A 22,911-nucleotide genomic window follows, 5' to 3' on the forward strand; every position below is an offset into this window, starting at 1 on the left:
AGTTGGGAAACATTGAGTTTGAAAGTATTTCACCTAAAACTTTTGGCCTCTGTAGTATATTGCAACAGTTGCTGTTGTATATTAACAGCACAGTAGCACATAAGCAACCAGACCAGGCAATCAGAAGATTTATGCACATCATCTTTATTTTGTTTTAATTTTTTTAGTTTCTTTTGCGACTAGGCATAGAGTACAGCACTGATTGAAACTGTAACGAGACAATTCTGCATTTAGCCAAACACGCGTTACAGCTACATGCACTGAATTCTTCAGTACAGACCTCCTAGTGGAGTGTGACTTGACAATTATCTAATAGAAATCCGTTATCAATAAACAACTTCATATCATACTGAGTAACAGGAATCAATAAGTGAGTACGGTATGGGAATTCATCCTAGAGGACAATATACTGAACCGTAAATTAGTAAAAACAAATGCAATTAAGGATTTCTACCTATTAAGCATTTCCTTTGTCCTTACATCAAAGTTCATGTCACCCACTGAATAACCTTTTTCACACTGCTTTCCAGCAAAACCTTTAATATTAGTTTGCCATTTCTGCTGTAACTTCTTAGTCTTGTTATGGATACGTAAACTTCTGCATCATTTGCTGTACAGGAAACAAATCTGCTAGGCTTGTGCATAAATGCATTAAAGCTAAACCACACAAATATTTCAGTTATCAGGATGAAACTACCCAGCGCCTGTCATCTGTGTCCTTCTTTGACATCCATATTACAAGTATCACTTTGGCCAGTTTCCAGTTTAAAGGTAGCATCCGAGGTCATACAGTAACACATCAATAAGGTCAATACAAGTCATTCATTTGGTCTTGTATATACATTAAAGAGAAATCCTGGATGTTGTCGGCTGTCCGTGGAAGTTCTCGCAAGCATTTCCTCCTTCTCACAGCCCTAAAAGTCACTCACATCAGTGGCAGACTTGCATTTGCTTCAGTTTACTGAGAAATATTACAGGGTATTATAGTCTCTCATCAAGTCAATAAATAAAGCCAACAATTCATAACCAAGACATAACCAAGAGAATGAAGCTACAGCTCAACAGTCTATGAAAATGAACAACAAATATTGTTACTATAATGAAAAAAACCACCTACCCATGGCCATCAAAAAATCATATATAACGAAGCGATTATCAAAAAAAAACTGTAAGGCAGCATTGCAAAGAGCACGTTAACAAGTCACTTAATCAGAGACACTCAGTACTTTGAATCATATGACATTCTCCATCTTTTTTTCTTGCAATTATGACAGCACCATAAATGTTTGCAACTTAGTCCAAAAAAATCTCGCCCTTCAGACTTCTTATAAATATTGGTTAAATAATCATATAAATAGTCAAATAAATAAGTATTTTGATATGGCTCTCAAGAAACTGTCACATGAAAGAGACGATTGTCACCCGTCAGCAGAGGTCTGACCTATGATAGATTCTGAAAAATAATAAGAAAATTAAAAGACACCTAGAGGATTAGATCATACTTCTCATGCACAATCATCATGTGATACTTATGAAAGAAACAGCAAACAAGGGCAGGTTACATCTGTGAAACAAAGTGTCTAAATATTTTGATTCTGCTTTGACTTAAACATCTTCTACTTTGCAATAAATATCAAATATGGCATTTTCTAATCAGACAAATGAATGCTTTTTAATGGCAATGAAATATGTATTTAAATATTGACTAATATCTTAAGTGTTACTTGAAAATAATAAAAAAAAGTACAGGCCAGTGTTTTCAAACATTACAGGCCTGCTTCATAACCAAAGGAAATTTCTCACAGCACAGTTCTGTGGGCATCCTGCATGCAACCACAAATACATCTTCTGTCATTCTGAGCAAGGCGAGTGCATGAGCGGGAGGACCACCAGTGCCAGGCAATAATGCATGAGAAATTAAATGTCAGTCACTGCAACAAGAATGACGATTACCATCAAAACGCTTTAACCCATTAACTTTTGCCATTCTGACATTTACATCAAAAGCAAACCACAGTGGTGGCAAATGTAGCTATTTTTGTGACCAGCGGTTATGAGTAAGCGATTTGGTGCGACTAGCTAACTGCAATGAACGTTTTTCACACTGCACACGGATATCATGTTACGAAAGCTCAAAGAAAGAAAATCAATATACAAAGTATTAAGAAACTAAATTTCAAGTATGCAAGAATTATGCAAGCATAATCAGAATCATAAAAAAACATTTTGGTCAATGTTAGAAAGAACTACAAGTCCAATTTTTTTAGTTTTCTGTTCTTGCATTACTATCAAATTTTATATATAATTTTTGCATCACAGTTGATAGAACTGGTAAAGGACAGTTTTTGAATGTGTAGCTGTTTTGCAAAATATTTAATCACTAAATATTACAGTAACACATTTTAAAAGTTTTGACTGCACTCAAAGTTTTTAATAGAAGATGATAACCAATTCAGCACAGATACATTTAACGTACTCTTTAGAATGTTGTTAGCGTTCTGTGTATTCTGCAGTAAAATCTGGAATAATTTAAATATCATCAAAAATGATATTTATTATTAGTATGAATGTACTGCCACATACATCACTGATACAATGAAGAGGAAAACATCAGTTGAACTGTAACCAAAATGTCATCATATTACTGGATAGCTGGGTACATAGGGAGCGATACAGTGTTCTGTAGCTGATCAGTTCCTAATGCCATGACATTTCCATATTTAATATTTATTAACAAATATTATAGCTCCTTTTGGTATACTATCCATCCATCCATCCATCCATCCGCCTATCCCAGTCAGGATAATCGCGGAAGCCTGGCACCCATCCCAGACAGCACAGGGCACAAGGCTGAGGTACAGCCTTCAAAGGAAGCCAGTTCATCACAGAATGCAAAGAGACACACACTTATATGCTATGGGCAATTTAGAGATTCCAGTTAGCCTCACTGCACCCAGCAAAGGAAGCACATCTAAACTCAAACACAAAGCGGAGACAGGATTCAAACCCTTAATGCTGCAGGTGGGAGGTAACAGTGACACCAACTGAGACACTGTGCCGCTCACACAGTACACTATGATTTAATTATTATTACCACTTTCGTTTAGATTTATGATTGGAGGCCACAACATGTGGGGAATTTTAGCCATTCAGGAGAGCGGCTGGTTAAGGAACCGTACATCATGATGCCACCAAAATCACCAAGAGGTGCAGTAAATCCGTGGCTTGTGAGTTACCGCATTGTTACATCAGAAAAGGCTAATGATGAAAGCTTCCATACAGAAATTGTGCAACATATTGCTCCAATGTGTAAGCAGCAGTCAAACAGAGAGAGAGATTTTCAGACAGATTATTTCAGGTGACAAACATAGCAAAACAAGTTATCCTTGTTTATTTCCTTACCTACTTGTCTGTCAAGGGTTGAGCAGCCCCTACCCTGTTCTCCTAGTAAACGGTGCAAGAATAAAAGCACAGGTACAACGCAAAGAAGCTGTGAAGCGACATTCGGGGCCAAAATTATTTCATGACAACGATCCGAAACACCTTCAGTTCGAATCTGAGCCGAGCCATGCTTCTTCATGAGAAGATTTCTGCAGAAGGGACACGTTTGTCTAGAAACATCTAATACTCATGGTCATTCCCCTAGCTAGCCACGTGGTTCGAGTAGCCAAAGCATTCATTCGAGCAGAAGTCCGGAGATTACATCATTATGATACTACAAGTCTACTAGAGCAGCCGTCATCTTTACCGCACCCAGGCTAAAACGACTACTGCTGGCTTTCTTTTGCCATTTCTGAGAAATATGCTCAAAAAGTACCTCTATTGTTAACTTAGATTACAGTTACCACTATTTCTTTATGAACATGTAATAAAATGACAAACCAGTACATTACAAAGTGCTCACGACATTGTTTCACCAAGGTGCAAAGCCAGGGCTGCGTGCTCCTGCAGGAAGTAGGACCGATCCTGAAGAAGGGAAGAAAACACACACACACACACACACACACACACACACACACACACACACACACACACATTAGGAAGGAAATTGACTTTTCAATTTCATAAGAAAACAAGCAGAGAGTTGGCATGCTGGACAGACCCTGAATGCTGATAAAGCGACCAACAAACTTGTCTGCACACCTCCCTGTAGGAGCGGAATGCCCGGAATGGAAATGCTTCCACTGAAATTTCAGTGCCGCGAGACACTGGGATGCATTGTTGAAATGAAGGCATGTCACATTCAGGTTTTAACTGGCCAGCAGGAAGTGAGGCTAAGATGTAATAGGTGTGCGTAAAAAGAAACACACCTTCATCATCATCATCACCACGTGCTGAGGAACCAAAGGGCTGGGACTCACTGATCGAGGGTGACTGTCCATCAGAGTGCTCGGGTCTCGGCCTCGATCTTGCGCTCCCCGTGGAGCCCATCGGCGTCAGCAGGTGCCACTGTCTGCCGCACGGCGATCTCTGGGCCGCCGCTGTAGATGTTTAGGAGATACTGCCACGTCCCCTCTGAGATCTGGCCATAGTCTGCTCCTGGGGCCAGGGTGTCAGAAAGCATAGTAATGAGTCTGGCGAGCATTCAAGTTCAAGCCAACCAGCATGCAGTAGCAGCAAGAAGCCACTCTAATGTCTCCTCTACGCCAGTTCCATGAGGTGGCCTCCTGTGATGCTTATTCAGCCGTTCTGATGGAGGTCCCACATATATGCTGAGCTCTCATTGGCTGCTTTTCCTTCACTTTCTGGTCAAACTCCTCCAGAACCGTGTCTACTGTGTTTAAGTCAGGTGGCCAGATCATGTGACGTGATGCTGTCACTCTCTTGTAGGCGGCTTGGCGTGTCCAAACTTTTGACTGGTACTGTACATACAAACATACATGCACAAACCAGTGGCTTTTTTGTTACATTTAAATTCATTTTAATTGCCCAAATTTTTTAGCAAAAAAGCAATTTCTCAGCTTTTGTGTCAATGAAAATGTTTTCACATGAATCCTGCCCTGCTGGGTACATTTCTGCCTTCTTAACAATACTACCAATGACAGTAATAATGTGTTGGAACCTCATTTTATGAGAACAATGCAAAAATGCTGTTGAACCATAAATTTGGTTTCTGCATGCAAACAACTTGGAGCAGAGGCAGACACATAAACCCAGGATGTGATATACTGCTTTTTACGTTTAACGCTATTACTCTAATTATGATCAACTGATCGTTTTAGCATCACCAGGGAATGAAAGAGGATTCTGGTGCAGTTTCTGAACAATTTCTGCCTGCAAGTTCAGACTCTTGTTATAAGCAGACGACTTTTCAGATCAAAACAGAAAGCGCACAGAGATTAAAAGTCAATGTATCGTTTTCAGGTCAGCAAGGAGCCCCCACAGTTCAAATAACCGAATGAAACCCCCCACCCCACCCCAATGAAGTTACACAGTACCCACCTTGCTTGAGCTGGATATGCCCCCCCTTCATGACGCCGATCTTGCTGTTATCGATTGGCCCCGGGGGCTCTGAGGGAAACACATTTCAAAGACACCGTGAACGACCCCCACAAAGAAAGCCATCGCCAGTTACCCACTGATAGCAGCCCCCACCCGTCTCCCTTGTTCTTATTAAAACAATTAATGTTTGTTTTTTTCCCCACCCACCTTCCAACGCCCATCCTCTTCCCAAACTGACCTTATCGCCCCCCCCCAGCATCCTGAAATGACACGTTTTTTATTGGCTCTCATACTCTGTAGTAGCATTATTTTATACTTCACACTTGTTTTCTACTGTATTTTCATACCTTTATATTCCAATATCCAGTATACCTCTGTTCCTGTTTATGTCCTTATAATTACTGTTAGTACGCTGCCCAGCTTGTGCTGCTACACACTATTTAATCCCTTTATTCTGTTACTTCTACTTACCTATTTTTCTTAATTTATGATCTTTCTTCTATGATATCTGCCAAAACACATTCCTACTGCATGCAATCATACGCGGCCTATAAAGTGAATTCTGACTTTGATGTAATGGGTGGATGTTGGATATAACTGATTTTTTTTGTAATACTGCTGGACAACAAAAATTCACCCCTGGGGGAATTAATAGATTTCTACCTCGTCTTAATTTATCCTGTTATGATATTGTCTAAACACTGCTCCAAGCCTTGTCACCCTAGAGAGAGAAAATGGCCAAGAGACTTGAATGTTGGAGACCAGCAGCAGAACGATATGGGCAGATGGCGAAGAGGAGCGGTCAGCGCTGTGTACCGTTGTCCCTGCCCTTCACGAAGCTCTCCCATTCCCGAAACCACTGCATGCTAATGCAAAGGATGACGCTGGGAGCCTCCTCTGCTTGGAATTCTTTATTGAGCTACAGATGGAAGGAAGGAAGAAAGAAAGAATGAAAGAAAGACAGACAAGAAGGAAAGTTAGAACGCCACACAATGACGATGATGAAACTGACTTCAACAAATGTCAATTACTCATTGGAAAAAAAAAATTTTAATTAACCCAACGGGTTTTAAAATTCTCCCTAAAGCTGGCTGGACGCCCCGCCCACTGTGCACGAGTGCGTCACCTTGATGAACGTGTCAATCTCCGTCTTCCTCCGCTTCGCCAGAGCTTCGATCTCCACCTGGCAGATGGCGCACACGTAGAGATGATTCACGGCCGGACCCCCTCCGAACCTGGGGAGAGAGGAGACCCCTCCATCACCCCCCATATAGGGATGCTGACTGAACTGACTCATATGCATGATTAAAACACGGCAAGTGAAATAATCGATCAAGTGTAGAGTAAAACATTCTTTGTTCTGCTTGGTAATATGAAAACATTCCCAGGCACTAGATTTTGCATGTTTACTTTTTAAAAACAATGACGCACAGATGGGAATAGGAGCTACAGGAACTCAGAGGAGGAGCGTGTACCTCCCAATATTTAATTTGGCTTCATTTACCCCCCCCCCAAAAAAAAATAGACCTTTGTATTTAACATTATTAATTTGTGCCCCCTCCCGATATCAAACTCTCCTATGCCTTTGCACGCATAGGCCATCGAACATACTGAGGATACCATCCTGTGTAAAAAATACTTTAACACATTTACCAGAATAAGCAGTGAAAATAAGTTTACATGGTGTGCAATCTGCAGGGTTTTATCTAAAGCAGCGATCCTCAGTGACACGACAGTCGGCCCAGATAAGTGACGCAGATAGGCTGATGATCACCAAGATCAGCAGGAGTGAGTAAGATAATAATGATGATTAACTGCCGAGCTTCAACCAGCATCAAAGTACCTGTTGTAGAGATATTCCCAAACGTTCTGGGGCAGAATGACTACTAGGTCGTCGATGTAGTGGTACTTATTGGGGGGAATTCCTGTGTAAAGAGAGACAACAGAAGAGGTGACAGAGTAGGTGTTAGGCTGGTGAAGTGAAACCTTAAGTATTGGTGTTTAAACCAACTACCAGTGATAGGGCTGGAGGGGTGGTGCAGGCAGGCACACAGGAAGACGGGAGGCTGGGAGTGTGGGACACTTCTCACCTCCGTGCTGACACAGGAATGTGTGGTTGGTGATGGGACCGGGCTCGGCGAAGGTGTTAAACTTGTTGAGCCACTCCCTGGAGATGTAGAACTGGAGCAGGCTGGGCTCCTTCATGTTGGCCAGGGCCACCACCTTCTGCCTCTCCCTCACTGACTCCTCGCTGCTTTTCCTGGCACACAGGCAGCAATGGCAGCACACGTTACAGCCACCATATACTACCGGCTTGTCTTGGCAGTCAGGGGCCAGTTTGCTGTGTCTGGGACCCGGTCAAACGGTCACTTCACATGTTTCGAAGCCTAAATAAACAGCCAGTGAGTAGAGCCAGACAACGGCGACTGCCGAGCTGGTTAGCAAAGCATGCTGCTTCAAAGAATGTGTTGACTGAGCATTTAGTGTAGTGGCTGTTTGTAGGGAAAAGGGGCCCCCGTTGTGGTGTGAGTGTCGGTAAGCAAAGGCATGTCGATATACTGGTGCCACGATGAAAGAGCGGACAAAACAAAAAATTTAAAAAGAAAAAAATAGAAGATTTAAATGCATTAATAAAAGCTGCACAAATCACAGTCAGTAAACCGGCATGTACAGATGTACACAATGTGCAGAAATGTTCAGCTGCATGTGCAAGTTTCAATATTTCAATCAAATTCCCAAACACAGGCGACCCTGTGCACAGTAACGTTCCCCATCACAGTCTGAATATATTGCAGGGTGAACATAAGAAATTAAATGGAAAAATTTTTTTGGGGAGTTTTTGGACGTTTTGTGAAACACAACACAGAAAAAGTGCAGTAGCTCCTAAAGGCATCAATCGGTGTTAAGTCCTGGTCTGCAAAATGCCAAGCGTGCTGACAGCAGCCTCTGGCATGGTATCACAGTGATCTTTTTATCTCCTGTTTCTCATATCTTTTCGCTTCTTTCCGCTCACCAAAGGAACCAAAACATTGTATGCGGTTTTACAGCTGGTGGGGGGGCCTGTGCACCTCTACCCTGCCACGTTAAAGGGTCCACAGTAAATAAAAATCAGTGTTATTACACATTAAGTCCAGATGCACCCATTTGTGCGCAACCAACTGCATGAATCAAACCTTCGCTCAGTATCGGTACCATTTAAGGGCTTTTAAAGAAGGAATCTCACAGAAAATCATGTCATTAGAAAGGCATGAAAAAGAGACAGACTGCTCTTAAAAAGTTAGCTTCCTGTGCAAGAGATATTTCACGTAGTCTGTATTTGCATGATACAATCCATGCGCATTCACACAGAAAAGCCTCCGATTACTCGCTTGCTTCCAGTAGAGAAGCCCTCTACCTGTAGAAGAGAACGTAGGCCTCTGCATTCTGCACCACCGTCTCATGGACCTCAGTCACATACTGGTCGTCAAACTCATACCACTGCCCATTGATAACATTCTGGCAGTAGGCGATGTAATGTCCACCTGGGTAGATAAAAAAAAAAGCAGGAAACAACAGAATTCAGTGCAGAGCCAGGAAATCCTTCCCCCTAGTGTTAGACTTGTGAACTTTATGACATTTGTAACATGATATTTGTGTCCAGCGCTCTCAAGCATCGCTGCCCACAATCACTTTGTCCATCCATTTGTCTTCTAGCTGCTATTCTCAAAGTGGCGTGGTGAGTGAAGCCTGGAGCCTATTCCAAGCAGCAAAAACCCACAATCACAAAACTACCAGCACCTCCCCGAACTGCATGCCACTGGACTGCAGGAGCAAACTGGAGTGTCAAGCGTTACACCCAACCTAAGTAGTACGGAGAAACTAGGATTCGAACCCTCAGCGTTAGAGGTGTGACGCGACGCTGCTGTCCACTCAGCCACCGTGCTACTGTCATATGTATAAACACATCGGTAACACACATGGTATTATGCTATTACTTATGTATTCATTAACCACAAACTAAGTCTTAGTTACACACTGATCTAATGCTATTTAATCATGAATGAAAGCAAGCTTTACCTCAAGCAATTACTATATTTGTTACTACATCTATAAATTCTACGAACCTTTGTGAACTACTGAAGGAACAAGTCATGAATAACACAAGTGAAATACTGATCTCATGTTTGTTCATCATTAATGAGTCGTGGCACATCTTTTATCTCAAGTAGCAACTATATTTGTTCATGACTTGTACTTTAGCAGTAACTTAGTATTTGTGTGCCCTGAGGTAACGCGTTACCGATACATCTCATGCAAACACACTTTTATTTTTGCAAATTGCTTGGTGCCATACATGAGTCGGCTAACTAGTACCAGCCAATCACAGGTGCACCAGTCAGCCAAGATGCGCTGATGAATCAGCATCTCCCTGTTAGCGCCACATCACAATCAGCGAGTTGTGCTGATTGGCCCAATCTGGTAACAGCTGCAAATTTATAATAAAAACGAACAACCCTTACTTCCTGCAGTGCCATGATGACAAATCACCGAGAGCAGGTCGTAGGTCGTGATCTGTGAGGGGCTGTCTTTGGCCAAGAACGGCCGGAGGTCCAGCCCCTCCAGTGGGAAGGACACGTGGCTATTGATCTTGAAGGAATACATGACTTCGTGCCGAAAGCGCTTCAGATGTATACATAAAATCTGAAAGATTCAGCAGAAACACTGCCAGTAAACATGTGCTAATTATCAAAAGCCAACATCAGTTTGCATGCCAGAGTTCTTCCTCTATGAAACAGATATAAGAGAAGATCTTCAGAGTGGAAAGGAAACGCTTACTTCAGGAAGGCGCAGCACCTTGCAGTATTTAACCCCATTTCTCAGTCTGAAGGATCAAAATAAGAAATAATCAGAAAGCCTTGCTCACCAAAGGCTGAAACATATCGGCATATATGGAAGGCTGAGACCCTTCTGTTCAATACAGTACCTCTTTCTACCATAAGAGGGCAGTAGTGATTACACACGCACACACAAACACATATATACATTTATTATTAATTCCACTTACTTTTTACATCGTTCACAGCTGTACATGTTGTCACCTACGACAAACAGACATCAGTGGATTAGCTGTGGCTGTACAGGTTGTGTTCACATACTTCAGCTCAGCATTCTTATACTGCTGCAGAATTTATAAAAATAGTTTGTTGCTCACCTTTCAGCTCGTCTGCAGCAAAGAAGGCAGCAAGGCAGTCCTCCAGAGTGACCAGAGGCCCCCAGAACCAGCTAGGGATGCAGGACACTACAAACCTGAACACACAATGACGGCTACTGGGTCGGAGAACCAGCCACCAGACACCACCCCGCAGACCTGGCTATTCCTGGAGGCCCAGCTCACCTGCGGATGGAGTCCATGATGTAGGAGATCCAGCCCTGCGAGGCGTAGCTCTCCGTACAGGCGCCGGCCTTGGCGGGTAGGTTCTGGTGGATGGAGGAATGCAGCCTGGCCAGGTCTTCTTTCCCCGGGATGGGCAGAGACAGGTCCTGGAACATCTCCACAGTGGTGGACACCTGGGGAGAGGAAGGCGGGGGAGATGGAGCAAGAGACAGATGGAGTGGAGCCACTGGCTGCACAGCAGCGTGAGGAGCAGAGCGCGCAGTGGCGCACACCGACCCTGTCGCAGGTGAGACACTGGACCAGGCTGAGGATGGAGCCGTCGAAGATGTCGGAGATCACGCTGCGATACCGCGGATGCTTCTTTTTTTTGGCACCAGGCAAAAGCTGGGCTGTGAGGGGGAAATAAAAAACACCGCTGATGAAACTGGGCAGGGATGTGAACAGAGCAGGTGGACGACGGGGAGGTCAGGTTCCAACCTTTCTTGAGGGAGAAGGATGCACCTGCAGACCGGAGCGGGCTGGAGCGAGGGGGGCTGCTGGACAGCTTGGGGTGCAGGTCTGGGGGGCTGTGGGTAGGGCTGCAAGGGCGCGAGGCGCTGCAGTGCATCGAGGTCTCATTGTCGGGCTCTGCGACAAAAACAGCCACAAGAGCCCTGAAGTTCCTGCATCCTGAAGACACAACGTCCAAATGGAGACAGGAGCCAGAGAGAAGACTGGAGACTCATCAGCTGGAGACTGGACACCGTCAACGTTTACAGCAGCGGCGCCCGAAATCACAGACGGCCAGGTTACTTTCAGAACTGCTTAACTGACGGAGGCGGCTTCTCGGGCTGAAATCACAGAGGGTAGAGTCACCCATCTGACCTAAGCAGACATCTTTGGACTATGGGAGGAAACCAGGACGTCACAGGGAAATTCACGTAAACGGGGAGAGGATGTTTACACACACATCTTAAGTGAGGCTACACTACTATGTCAATATTACCTCATCCATAACAATGTCATCACATCTTTACTAATTAAACATTAATCACTCTAGTTAAACACTCTTAAACCAAATAATCCATCCATCCATCCAGCATGCCTACCACATCCGAGCAAACCTCTGGCTACAAGACCCGAGACTCCAGCTCCTTGTGGGTGATTCCCAGGCTGCCCAAGTGCAATGTGAATACAGACTTGGACAGGTAAACTGCTATGGGTTCATCTGGGCTTCCCTGCATCATCCAGCTCCAATATGATGCTTTTGCATCAGCTTTAGCAGAACTACAACATCACTGTACTATTGTGTTTCTCAATCCAGTTTCAGGGACCTCCAGACGGGCCACACACCTGTACCTGGCAATCGAGAAACAACCGAACCATGAGGATCACGTAATGTCTAGTGCAGATGTGCCGTGAGATGGGAGCGAGCAAAGACGTGGATCGTCAGGGGTCCCGAGGACCGGCCTGGGACGCACTTCTGCAGTGTGTAACATTAATGACCAGTGCAACGTCCATGACCTGTAAGAGAATGGAGTTGAAGCATCTCTTCCGGTTCCTCTGGTCACCTACCGGGGGCGTTCTGAGCGTGGTTCAGGCTGGCGTTAGCTGGCACGTCTTCCTCCGCCGCCGGGGCGTGGGGGGCATCCTCAGCCGTGGTGTCCACATCGGCGTCCTCGTCCATCTCCCGCGAGCCGCTGTGGAGCGGCGAGCCGGACACCCGGCGCTCCTTCAACCTCTCCTTCTCAGAAATGCTCCCCCCAGGCCCCCCGCGGCCCGCACACTCATCTTGGATGAGCAGCTCGGCCTCGCCAGGGCCCCTGGCCTCCAGGGCCTCGCCTCGGTCGCTGCTGGAGCCCGACTCGCAGGACAGGAACTCGTCCTCAGAGGGGCTGCGGTCCCCATCCCGCCGCTCGTCCCCGTCGCCACTATCCCCCGCCCCAAACTCCATCAGAGGCTCCTTCAGCTCCTCGTGCAGCTGGTCCATCAAACAGCGCAGAAACTCCTGGGTGTCCTGCAGTGCAAAGTGCGACCATCAGAGGGCAGCAAAGCAGAACACATGGGCTCCTCAGCTTACCGCGGGAATATGATATGATCAGAGCTGAGCATTACTCGATAACTCGATTATTAAAAAGCACCCATTAAATTTTTTCTTATCAATTACTTAGAACTTCAAATATCACAGAACAACTACAGTGCAAATACATCTTAAAACAAGATGGACTCACAGACTATGGGTTATCCATAAATATGGGCCATTTAGCCCTCTCAGATAATGATGATTATTATTATCATTATTGCATGTTCATGAAATGCTATGTTGATATTAACGCTGCCAATCATGAAAGCTCGTCAGGGTGGTGTAGTGCTGTACAGGGCAGTATTTTTTTTACAGACTGACAAAAACTAAAATAAGTTTCGGACGTGGATCCATCGCATATGGCTGAAACCCGATCCATGAAATAGGTCTGAATCGGCACTGATACCGATCCGAATATTGGATCGGTACATTTCTTCTAAAAACATTACATTTAATTGGAGTACCTCTATATGTTTGACTGAGTGTACGCCAATTACAATGTATATTACATTATATTATTATATTATATTACATTAGATTATCGATTACTCCATGAGTTGTCTGATTAATCTGTAGATTACCTGATTATTCATATAATCGACAATGACAGCCCAAGATATGACATGACACATTTTGGCATTTAGTAGACATGCGAAAATTTGCTTAAACACAGAAAAAGCATTTTATAATTTGTATAATCTGTTGTTAAACTCTGTGGATGCTGCCATCACCCAGCATCAGTGGACAGTATCGTGTGGCATATTGCTGGCCTGGGAACTTATTCAATGTCAAAACATAATGCTTGATGGAATATTGTAAATCAAGCCATAGCAAAGTAAGGAGCATCTGTATATCATTATAAGCTCTTATTAGACGAGAAAACAACAAGTCATGCATACGAGGTCACCTGCAAACATCACACAGAGTAACTAACACTACCGGCAAATCGCCCTTCAGATTATTAACAGGCCTACAGGGAGATTATACTGTTTTATATGGTAAAGATTTTTAGTCAGTCATAAAACATTCAATCAAAACATCCTTCTGCTACATTACATTCCATTTGTCACATTTCATTTAATCTAAAATAATCAAGCGCGATTCCATGGGGAGATGTAACAGGCCTTGGATGAAAGGCCCCCCCTGCAGGAGGAGCTCCCTACCTGCTGAGCGTAGCCTCGGAACATGGGGTTTACCAGCTTGATGCCATGGCACAGGCTGGTGGGGACCACGTAACTCGGCCTGTTGGGAGTCAGGGAGACACGCAGTTACATTTCACTGACTTCGTTCATTTGGAAAGATTTGCTTGTGTTCTGAAATCGTGAGATTTCAATGGATCGACTTAAACAGTTCAATGGTCATTCACGCTGTTGCATGTTTTAAAAAAGTAACAGAATGTTAAATGCTTTAAGTGCCCAGTGATATATAGACATAAAGACTAACAGCCAGGGTGACAGTAAGCGACAGCTATCCACTGCTCACTGCATGTGGGAGATCAATGTGTGGGCTTCAGTCAGAAAAGTAATAACTGAAAATCAAAAATTAAAGACCTTTTCTTGTGCCACAGCTCAGAGATGAGTTTCTGGTAGCTTTTACACAAGGCAGGTTTCTTGTCGGTCCGGACCAGACCACCGCATTCCAGGAAAAACTGGGTGAGTGGTGGGCTTTGCAGGGACGGAGAGAAGCACGACATCATTATGAGGCACTAATCAAACCTTCCCATAATACCCTGCGGTCCACTTCAGCATGTTGTCCTCAGATGACCACGGATCTAAATAGCCAGACTGAAGAGCCTAGCCAGGACAGGGAGAGAGACCAGCTCACCAGTTGGAGAGAGCCTGCAGAGCTGCATTCATGTAGCATGAGTTGCCGATGTTCTTCATGCCAGTGAGCCCTTTGCGAGAAAGAAATATGGATAAATTGACAGCCCGATTACATTAATGTTTATTTATTTGGCAAACACTTTAGTTAACAACGTTGTATTGGGGTCAGCCAATACACAGTGATGGATTGGGGTCAGCCACCACCCCGGGAGCAACTGGGATTAAGGGCCAGATATGGGATTTAAACTCACAACCTTTTGGACATGGGCACAGTTCCCTAATCCAGTGAGCTAAGACATCATCGCCGGTGTGCAGCTGCCCATTACAGCGGCACCCGCAGGCAGCAGTGAGGACGTTTTACCTCGCGGCTTCAGCTCATCTTCCTCTGACTCAGACTCCTCCTCATCAGCCACGGCGATGGGCACAGCCTTTAGTGGGTGGCTTCCTGTCTGCAGCACAGACTCCTGGGAAATTCAAAAGGCGATTTAAAAACAGAAATGTCTAGCTCTGTCCAAAGCAGCCCGCCCACCACAGGTCACCATAACCAAAACTGGAATAGCAGAGAGTAGGAATGCCGCCCGCAGGTGGCGAAGCCAAAAATGCAGCACTGGTGTGATGGAGACTCTGCCAACGTTGGGTGAAGTCATACCTGCTCCAGAGGTTTGCAGGGGTGGCTGCCAGGTGCTGGTAAAACAGGCCTCTGCTCCAAGAAGACCTCCCTCTCGCAGACATAGCACCAGATCCGGAAGGTGGTCAGGTTGACCGTCAGGTTGTGCTTTTTCGCCTAAACGACACAAGAACACGGGCAGCATACAATGTAAAGCAGTGAAAATCCTATAAATGAACACATTGAACATCTGCTGGGATCGGTGTCTTTAAATAAGAAAAAGGAAGCCTGTTTATTCCAGGGGGAAATTCCTGTGCATCGAGCAGCGAGGCACACATGTGAGGTACAGACAAGCAAACATACCGCAGAATAAGACAAAGAGCAAAGACAGCACATGCAGTGCAGACAAATATATTACTTCCTACAGAACATCCTAAAAAGAATATTAAGGAAATAAACAAGTATACATGAAAATAAATTAATGTGTAGTGCATGTACAATCAAAAAAAAAGAAAAGATCGAACAGGACTTTTTCCAACCACTAAATCTGGCTAGACCTTCACCTGTGAAACCATAGCATAAATTTGAAAAATAAAAATAGATAGGTATATCTCACGTTAATTAAGAAAAAAAATCACAGTACAAAGGGCAGGTAGTGGCAGACTTACCTGTGCATGTAAGGTGCTATGATCTGAATAGGACTCCCCACAGCCAACGTACGAACAGTCCTTCTAAATGGAAACAGGGCCACACACTGCTAAGCTTCACGCCACGACAGCACTGTGCTAATACTGTATTCATCCTTCCCTTACTGATTTAAAAATTAACACAACAATAATCAGGGCAATGCTGATGGATGCAGGAGAAAGAGGATTAGCATTTAGATATCTGTGTTGTCTCCATGAAATATTTATTGGTAATTAATGCATTCAGGAAAAACTTACATTAACTGAAAGAAGCAGATTGCAGATAATGCAGAAAAGCTGCTCATCCTTACCTGCAGACAAGCCCACAAGTTGGGGCCCACAGCACCGCATGACTGACACGTGCCCTACAGTGCAACGCAGACAACCAAATACCACAATTACCTCATGAAATCAGTCAAAACAGTATACTGTGTGTTTTTTTTCCATACGATAAGCTGGCTTTTCATTTGTATTGGAAACTTCTTTAAGGTAAGATATATATATATATATATATATATATATATATATATATATATTTTTTTTTTTTTTTATTATTTTTTTTTATTATATTTTTACATTGCTTCCGGGATAGGCTCCGGACCCCCTGTGACCCAGTAGGATAAGCGGTTTGGAAAATGGATGGATGGATGGATATTTTTACAAACCCCACCACGACAGATGGAATTTTGGGGTAGGATTTCCGAGTCAGCCAGCGTGCGGCATCCATGGAGTAGGTGTACTTAAGGATTTTGCACTCAATGTGATTTGCTTACTTTACCCGCCATGGGATTCAAACCTATGCCCTTCTGGAATGGGGCACTAAAGCATATGAGCGACACACCTCCAGAACTAGTGGTGCATAAACCCTTTACACATTTTAAAAACATAATCAGTATTTCTATTGTGCTATGTTTCACATTTTGCCACACCCTTTATTGTTCATATTAACAACAAAGCATAAAAAATGCATTGCTAAAATGAAGATTATCTACAGCACATTACTGTAAAGAAGGCAATTAAAACAATAACCGTACATTTAAAAAATGTAATAACTGTACATTAAGAAAATAAAGCACCCATACCTTTGATTTCTGTAGAAGTTCCTCCTTGGTAACCTCTCCAATGGAGTCTAGATGAGGGCAAAGCTCTCCGTGGTTTGTCATCTTTCAAGTTTTTGTTTTACCTGCAAATGAAAAATATCATAGTAATAAAATTTCAGAATTGCCATGTACATTTCTGATGCAATCCTACAAAACCATACAAGCAATGCTTGTGTGACATTTTGGAGAAATCAACCTCACGTTCATAGATAAACGTTCATGGAGGTTCTCATAATGTAAATATTCTGAAATAAATACATAATCACCACTGTCATTTGTCCTATTTTGAACAAAGTAACCATACAGAAGACCTCGAAATGCATATGCTGTATGTTTGCCAAGACCTGTCATGTTCATCTTTACTACGGAAGCCAAAGAAAATGCTGTTTCATGAAAGACTAACCGCAGAAAGACTCCACTGAACACGCCATCTCATACGGAAAAGTACGGCAGATGTATTCCCAGCCTTAGTTTACATGTCGTTGGTGAGAATAATCTCGGTTATTATAAACAGCCCAGAATAAAGATCACAGTACGAGGCAGCAGCCATGTCGGCGCCAGAGACGCAACCCAAAGCGTAGCACAAAATATCATAACGTAGCATTTACTGAGTGCACATAGGAACTTAAACAAATAACCCGCATCACTATACTGTGCAACGTCATACTTGGAAATAACTTTTAGCCACCTTACTGTTCAGCGACAGAATGATGATAATACCTGTTAACTCCATCTGTCAATATTCAGATACAGTCTAATGACAGCAGCGGCAGTCACGACACACCTTGATTAAACGATACGTCGTTACTGTTGGATTTTACCCAGCCCGCATTGAATATGATAGCGCATCCTGCAGATAAACAGGCCCCGTTTTTACTTCTTAACACCTGGGTAGGAGCATCCGCCAGTAAAAGGGGATGACAGACGGGCGTCTGCACAGCGAATCCCCAGTTAAGAGACGTATTCACCTCCTCCACGTAATGCAAAGTCGGTGATCGGAGATATTCATTTCGACGGGCAGAACTGAGGAAGAGAGACCCAGCTGATGCCACGGAGAGATGCCAGCCCCCGTCCAGTTATTTACAACATGGTTCGCGTCAGCTTTGTTGTGTTTCCGGTGCCCGAATAGTCAGCGGCTGCATCCACAGACGGCGGAGTGGCTTCGGTTTTGTGATCATGATACACGATACAGCTACGTGAATTATAAAGGAACAAAGATAATCAGAAACGAGGATGGTGTTCATATCATGGATAATAATGCTTGCTAGACACTAGTAAATATTATTGTGGCCTGCACACATGTGAACGTTACACTTTAAACAGACATGGAATCCCGTAGCATTTGCTACATCTTCCAAACAAAATGTAACAAGCATGATTTCAGAAAGCTAAAATCTGTAAGAAAATGACACAAACCAAAAAACAAAGACAACGGGTACGTGAGACAAAACGATTTGGGGTATACGCAGTACAGCGCGTCACATCCGGTTTATGAATAATTCTCAACTGGAATTTCCGCTTAATATACTGAGCATGCGCTGTCGCTGAGTCACGTGATTAAGCATCGTCGCGCTCAAGCCCCAGAAGGTAGATCGTAAAGGAGTTGAGGTTTATATCCGAAATTGGATCGTAATAATGCCGCCTTCAAAGAATTTCAGGAGAAGGAAAGCTGACTCGGATGACGAGGAGGATGAGGAGATAACTGCCGAAGTCAGGTGACTAGTTAGTTATCTCGTTGGCTACACGGTTTCTCATAGTTTACTGGATCGTGTTAAAATGTCGGATGGATATACAGTATTTATGTAACTGTGTATTTCTAAGGAATTACATTCGGCAAGTGGAATCAGAATCATTAAACGCGAATGTAAACAATGCCGCGCTTCCGTGTTTGCTTCGGGAATGGCTCTGATTTCTGCTGTCTAATGTCATCTTCTCATTTGTACTCCGTATTTAACACAGGTCTAAAGTGGACGAGGTCAAAGAAATTCAGAGTTTACGTAAGAGACAAAGCGGCGTAAGGTAATTTTCGTAAATAAAATACATGTAATTAACTCAGCCACCAGCGGAAGAGAAACCCTTGTAAACTTTTGCATATTCTTCAATTTGCTTTATTAGGATAAAATCTGTGAAAAATGGCAAGAGCTGAGGTCTGGTCCTTGGTATAGAAACTGTAATCAGAGATAATCCTTATATTTCACACCTCAGGAAAATGGTTCTAAGGAAACGTTACATGTCATATTAAGGTTTTTTTTGTTACATGTCATAATTTGACAAATTTCTAATTCTTTGTTTCAGTATAGTATCATTGCTGGTTGGTGAGAAACTGCCACCGGAAGCTGAGATTGAGGTGGGTTCTGCACAGTTTACTAAAAGCCTATCTCGTCTGTTGGCGCTACTTATTCTGGTGAAGGTCACAGTGCTTGTTAAACCAGTTTTATGTAAAGCTGCCTAAAAGTTATATCTTATATGTTAAAAATTGAATTTGAATACTATGGTTCATAATAAGACACACGTGATGCTTGTGGAAACATTACTCAGCTTCAGCTGTTTGTCGGCTCTAGGTACAGTACAGTGCCAGATGTACTTTTAGCATTGCTGTATCTTTATTATCATGTACTGTATTATTATTATTATTATTATTATTGTTGTTCATTCTTGCCTACAGACCTGATTTCTGCCTCTATAAAAAAACGGGTTCTTTCTTTTGTTTTTCCAGGATGATCCTTTTAAGCTGAAGACGGGAGGTGTTGTTGATATGAAAAAGGTTAAAGACCGAAACAGAGACATGTAAGAATGCAAATGGTTACAAATATTAATGTTTTCAATGGATACTTATATTCATGTGATGTCACTTGCATTGTATTATTTGTTAAGGGAGCTAAATGATGTGTTTGTGATTGATTCTTCAGCACCCAGGATGAAACCGACCTTAATCTGGGAACATCTTTTTCTGCCGAGACCAATCGAAGAGACGAAGACGCTGATATGTATGTCTTTCATTTTGTGGCTTGTACCCCTTTACACTTGGAGGAAACTTTATATTTATATTTAAATGATATTTAACCACAATGTAACATTTTTGTCATTATCCATCATTATCTGTATGATTTGAGAGTGTTTGGTTCAAATATTATGCATATTTCTGGGTCCAAGTTAAAGCTAAGTATTTTGCTAATATTATTTTGAAGAAAATATTTATTCGGATTTATAATCTTATTACTGCAGTTGCTGGTAACAATTTTGTAGTGACTGAAACAAATTAAAGAAACAGATTGTAAGAATGGAGATTTTAAACTTTATACGACATGGTAATTATATTAGGAAGGTTACGACTGCAGTTATTGTGCTAAAATAATTTCAGCAACCCCAAGGCACAACATGGTCATTCCTTATTCTCTACAGATTCTTACTCTGTCGCTGTTTTTCTACTAGGATGAAATACATCGAGACGGAGCTGAAGAAAAAGAAAGGTATGATAGAGACAGAGGAGCAGAAAGTAAAAGCCAAGAATGCAGAAGACCTCCTTTACGAGCTGCCAGAGAACATCCGCGTGGCCTCTGCCAAGAAGACGGAGGAGATGCTCTCCAACCAGATGCTGAGCGGAATCCCAGAGGTGGACTTGGGCATAGAGTGAGTTTGATGAAACGTAAAGCGCAGCATTCAGTATCTTTTATGTGCTCAGAATGTAGAGGCTACGGTGACTGGAAATTAGCTCATATTGAATCATTGTGTCATAGTTGACGATTTATTTCTTTCAACCCTTTTAAGCGCCAAGATCAAAAACATCATCTACACAGAGGAAGCTAAAGCCAGGCTCATAGCCGAACAGAGGAACAAAAAGAAAGATAGCGGGACCTCCTTCGTGCCCACCAACATTGCAGTCAATTACGTCCAGCACAACCGCTGTAAGTAAGAGCCACACAGAGTAACGAGTGAAATGTATTGCAGCCGTATCATGTGAATTTATGCTTAGTTGGAGATTTGTGCACACTTATCCATGGGCTCACTTTACACTCGTGATTGTAGTTTACCACGAAGATGTTAATGCACCAGCCAGACGACATCGCGAGGAGCCCAAGGCACGACCTCTCCGCGTGGGAGACACTGAAAAGCCTGAAGCGGAGAGTAAGTCCCGCGTGACCGGAGAGTGCCTCGCAGCTGTGCTGCGCCTCTGCAGCCGGCCGTTGGTCATGCTGAGAATGACATGGTGCTTGATTCCCACAGAGACACCCCCAAACCGGAAGAGACCAGCCAATGAAAAGGCTACTGATGATTACCACTACGAAAAGTTTAAGAAGATGAATCGCAGATACTAAAAGCTGATTTATATCCTCTGTTTCATTATTCTCTTTTTGTTGTCATCTGTTTTCATCTGTTTTACTTGTATTTATTTGCCTGTATTTTTTTTTCCGTTTGATTTTTAAAAAATAAATTTACAATTTGAGGAAATGTTTTTTGTTTGTTTTGTTAGTTAAAATAGGGCTGTAAGTGGCGAATGATAAATTCTGCAAAATCAAGTGATGGATGGTTTTGGACAGCAAGAGGCTAATCATTTGTGATGCTGTTTATTTTAAGCTGTTGTCATAAGAAACTCCTTAACATAAAAGATTCATGGGATGGTTCAAATAAGAGCTACTGCTTGTGGCGACAATGTCTGAATACATTATAAATGTGGGATGGATCTTCTTGTTTGAGGAATAGCATAGAACTGTTTCAAACCTCGTGAACCTTGTCACTGCCCTGCTCTAATAGCTAAGATCCCAGTCACATCCTTTCACATATTGCTATTACAATTTGTGATATTTTTAGATGCATCTTGTGAAAATATCATGCATACTCTGATAATGTTAATTTTTTAAATCGAAAAGTTTATTTTAGCCACAGCCCTGAACAGGATAAGGGAATGCATGGTTGGATGTATTCTTATACCTATTACCTAGTGTAAAATACCTCAGTCTGTCAGGTAAAAACTATATCTTATATGAACTTCTACGCTTTAAACCACGCTGTAATCATATGCTAAGCATATGCTGTGTAACGTCTGCAGAGTACACAAATGAAGAGAAAGGCATTCTAGAGTATGGAGACAAGTAGCACAGAACGTGTTAGAGAGTATCGGTTATTACAATATGTTATATATGTGTAAATATATCATTTAAAGTTAAAAAATGTCCCCTCTATGTCTAGGAATCTGTTTAATTTATGAAAGTCTATAGGAAATCCTGGTAAGTGGCTTTCTTCAAGCATCATTTCAGTGTTAATTTACCTTTAATTAATTTATTTAGTTAATTTACTAAGCTCAACTTAAAGGCTAGCTTTGCATTGCTCAGAAAGTCCTAAAAGAATTTATCTGACTTGGAGATTTCAGGTCTAGTTGAGTACTCTGTGACTGTGACTCTTTATACTCAACTGGTTGGTTGAAACAAAATCCTGGTCTGGATTTGTACTCTCTGGACCTGAAATCTCCACCTCTGGAATTTACTAATTATATTAGTGAGACTGAAAAGAACATTCTGAGCCAAATGTCTTGTATTTTTAAAAGCACTGCTATCAGAGACACGACCATTTTCAACACAATTTCCGTAATAGTATTTTTTCAGTTATTGCATTTTTTTTTACATTGATTGTGCTCCTGTTTACTGTCGCCCTGATAATACACTCATTATGAGTCTTGTAGTAACTCTTGTTGATTGCCATAGTCATGAATAATTTCTTTCCAGAAACTTCATTGAAGTTTATTTTTCCGTGTGCCATTATTGATTTGCCGAATGTAAAGCTAAACATATTTTCACTAATAAATACTTTAAAAGTTCTCTG

At 42.5% G+C, this 22,911-nt stretch overlaps 2 protein-coding genes across 7 annotated transcripts; one reads left to right on the forward strand and one right to left on the reverse strand.

Moving 5' to 3' along the window:
* Positions 1 to 123: 123 nt before the first annotated feature.
* usp20 (ubiquitin specific peptidase 20) lies at positions 124 to 18,543 on the reverse strand. Of its 6 annotated transcripts, XM_049020741.1 has the most exons (26): positions 18,511 to 18,543; positions 18,063 to 18,286; positions 17,077 to 17,177; positions 16,306 to 16,359; positions 15,977 to 16,039; positions 15,351 to 15,485; positions 15,063 to 15,165; positions 14,703 to 14,772; positions 14,429 to 14,542; positions 14,042 to 14,120; positions 12,371 to 12,812; positions 11,294 to 11,443; positions 11,093 to 11,205; positions 10,817 to 10,989; positions 10,634 to 10,728; positions 10,487 to 10,520; positions 10,258 to 10,303; positions 9,942 to 10,122; positions 8,837 to 8,963; positions 7,533 to 7,702; positions 7,286 to 7,367; positions 6,569 to 6,677; positions 6,259 to 6,361; positions 5,443 to 5,511; positions 4,362 to 4,539; positions 124 to 3,966 (listed from the first exon to the last, which is right to left on the reverse strand). In XM_049020741.1, exons 3-25 carry the CDS (start codon positions 17,155 to 17,157, stop codon positions 4,382 to 4,384), a joined length of 2,751 nt encoding a protein of 916 aa, XP_048876698.1. In that variant the 5' UTR covers positions 17,158 to 17,177; positions 18,063 to 18,286; positions 18,511 to 18,543; the 3' UTR covers positions 124 to 3,966; positions 4,362 to 4,381. The 6 variants fall into 6 exon arrangements, 5 of the variants coding, with proteins under 5 accessions (XP_048876698.1, XP_048876701.1, XP_048876697.1 ...); XM_049020744.1 differs by having other exon boundaries at positions 10,634 to 10,704; positions 18,063 to 18,528; XM_049020740.1 differs by having other exon boundaries at positions 18,063 to 18,527.
* An 84-nt stretch (positions 18,544 to 18,627) lies between these two features.
* c7h9orf78 (chromosome 7 C9orf78 homolog) lies at positions 18,628 to 22,906 on the forward strand. Its single transcript, XM_049020745.1, has 9 exons — positions 18,628 to 18,809; positions 19,054 to 19,113; positions 19,390 to 19,441; positions 19,811 to 19,881; positions 20,004 to 20,081; positions 20,527 to 20,724; positions 20,863 to 20,999; positions 21,121 to 21,219; positions 21,319 to 22,906. Exons 1-9 carry the CDS (start codon positions 18,730 to 18,732, stop codon positions 21,408 to 21,410), a joined length of 867 nt encoding a protein of 288 aa, XP_048876702.1. The 5' UTR covers positions 18,628 to 18,729; the 3' UTR covers positions 21,411 to 22,906.
* The last annotated feature ends 5 nt before the right edge of the window (positions 22,907 to 22,911 follow it).

This window comes from Brienomyrus brachyistius, chromosome 7 (assembly GCF_023856365.1).
Source record: "Brienomyrus brachyistius isolate T26 chromosome 7, BBRACH_0.4, whole genome shotgun sequence".
NCBI lineage: Eukaryota > Metazoa > Chordata > Actinopteri > Osteoglossiformes > Mormyridae > Brienomyrus > Brienomyrus brachyistius.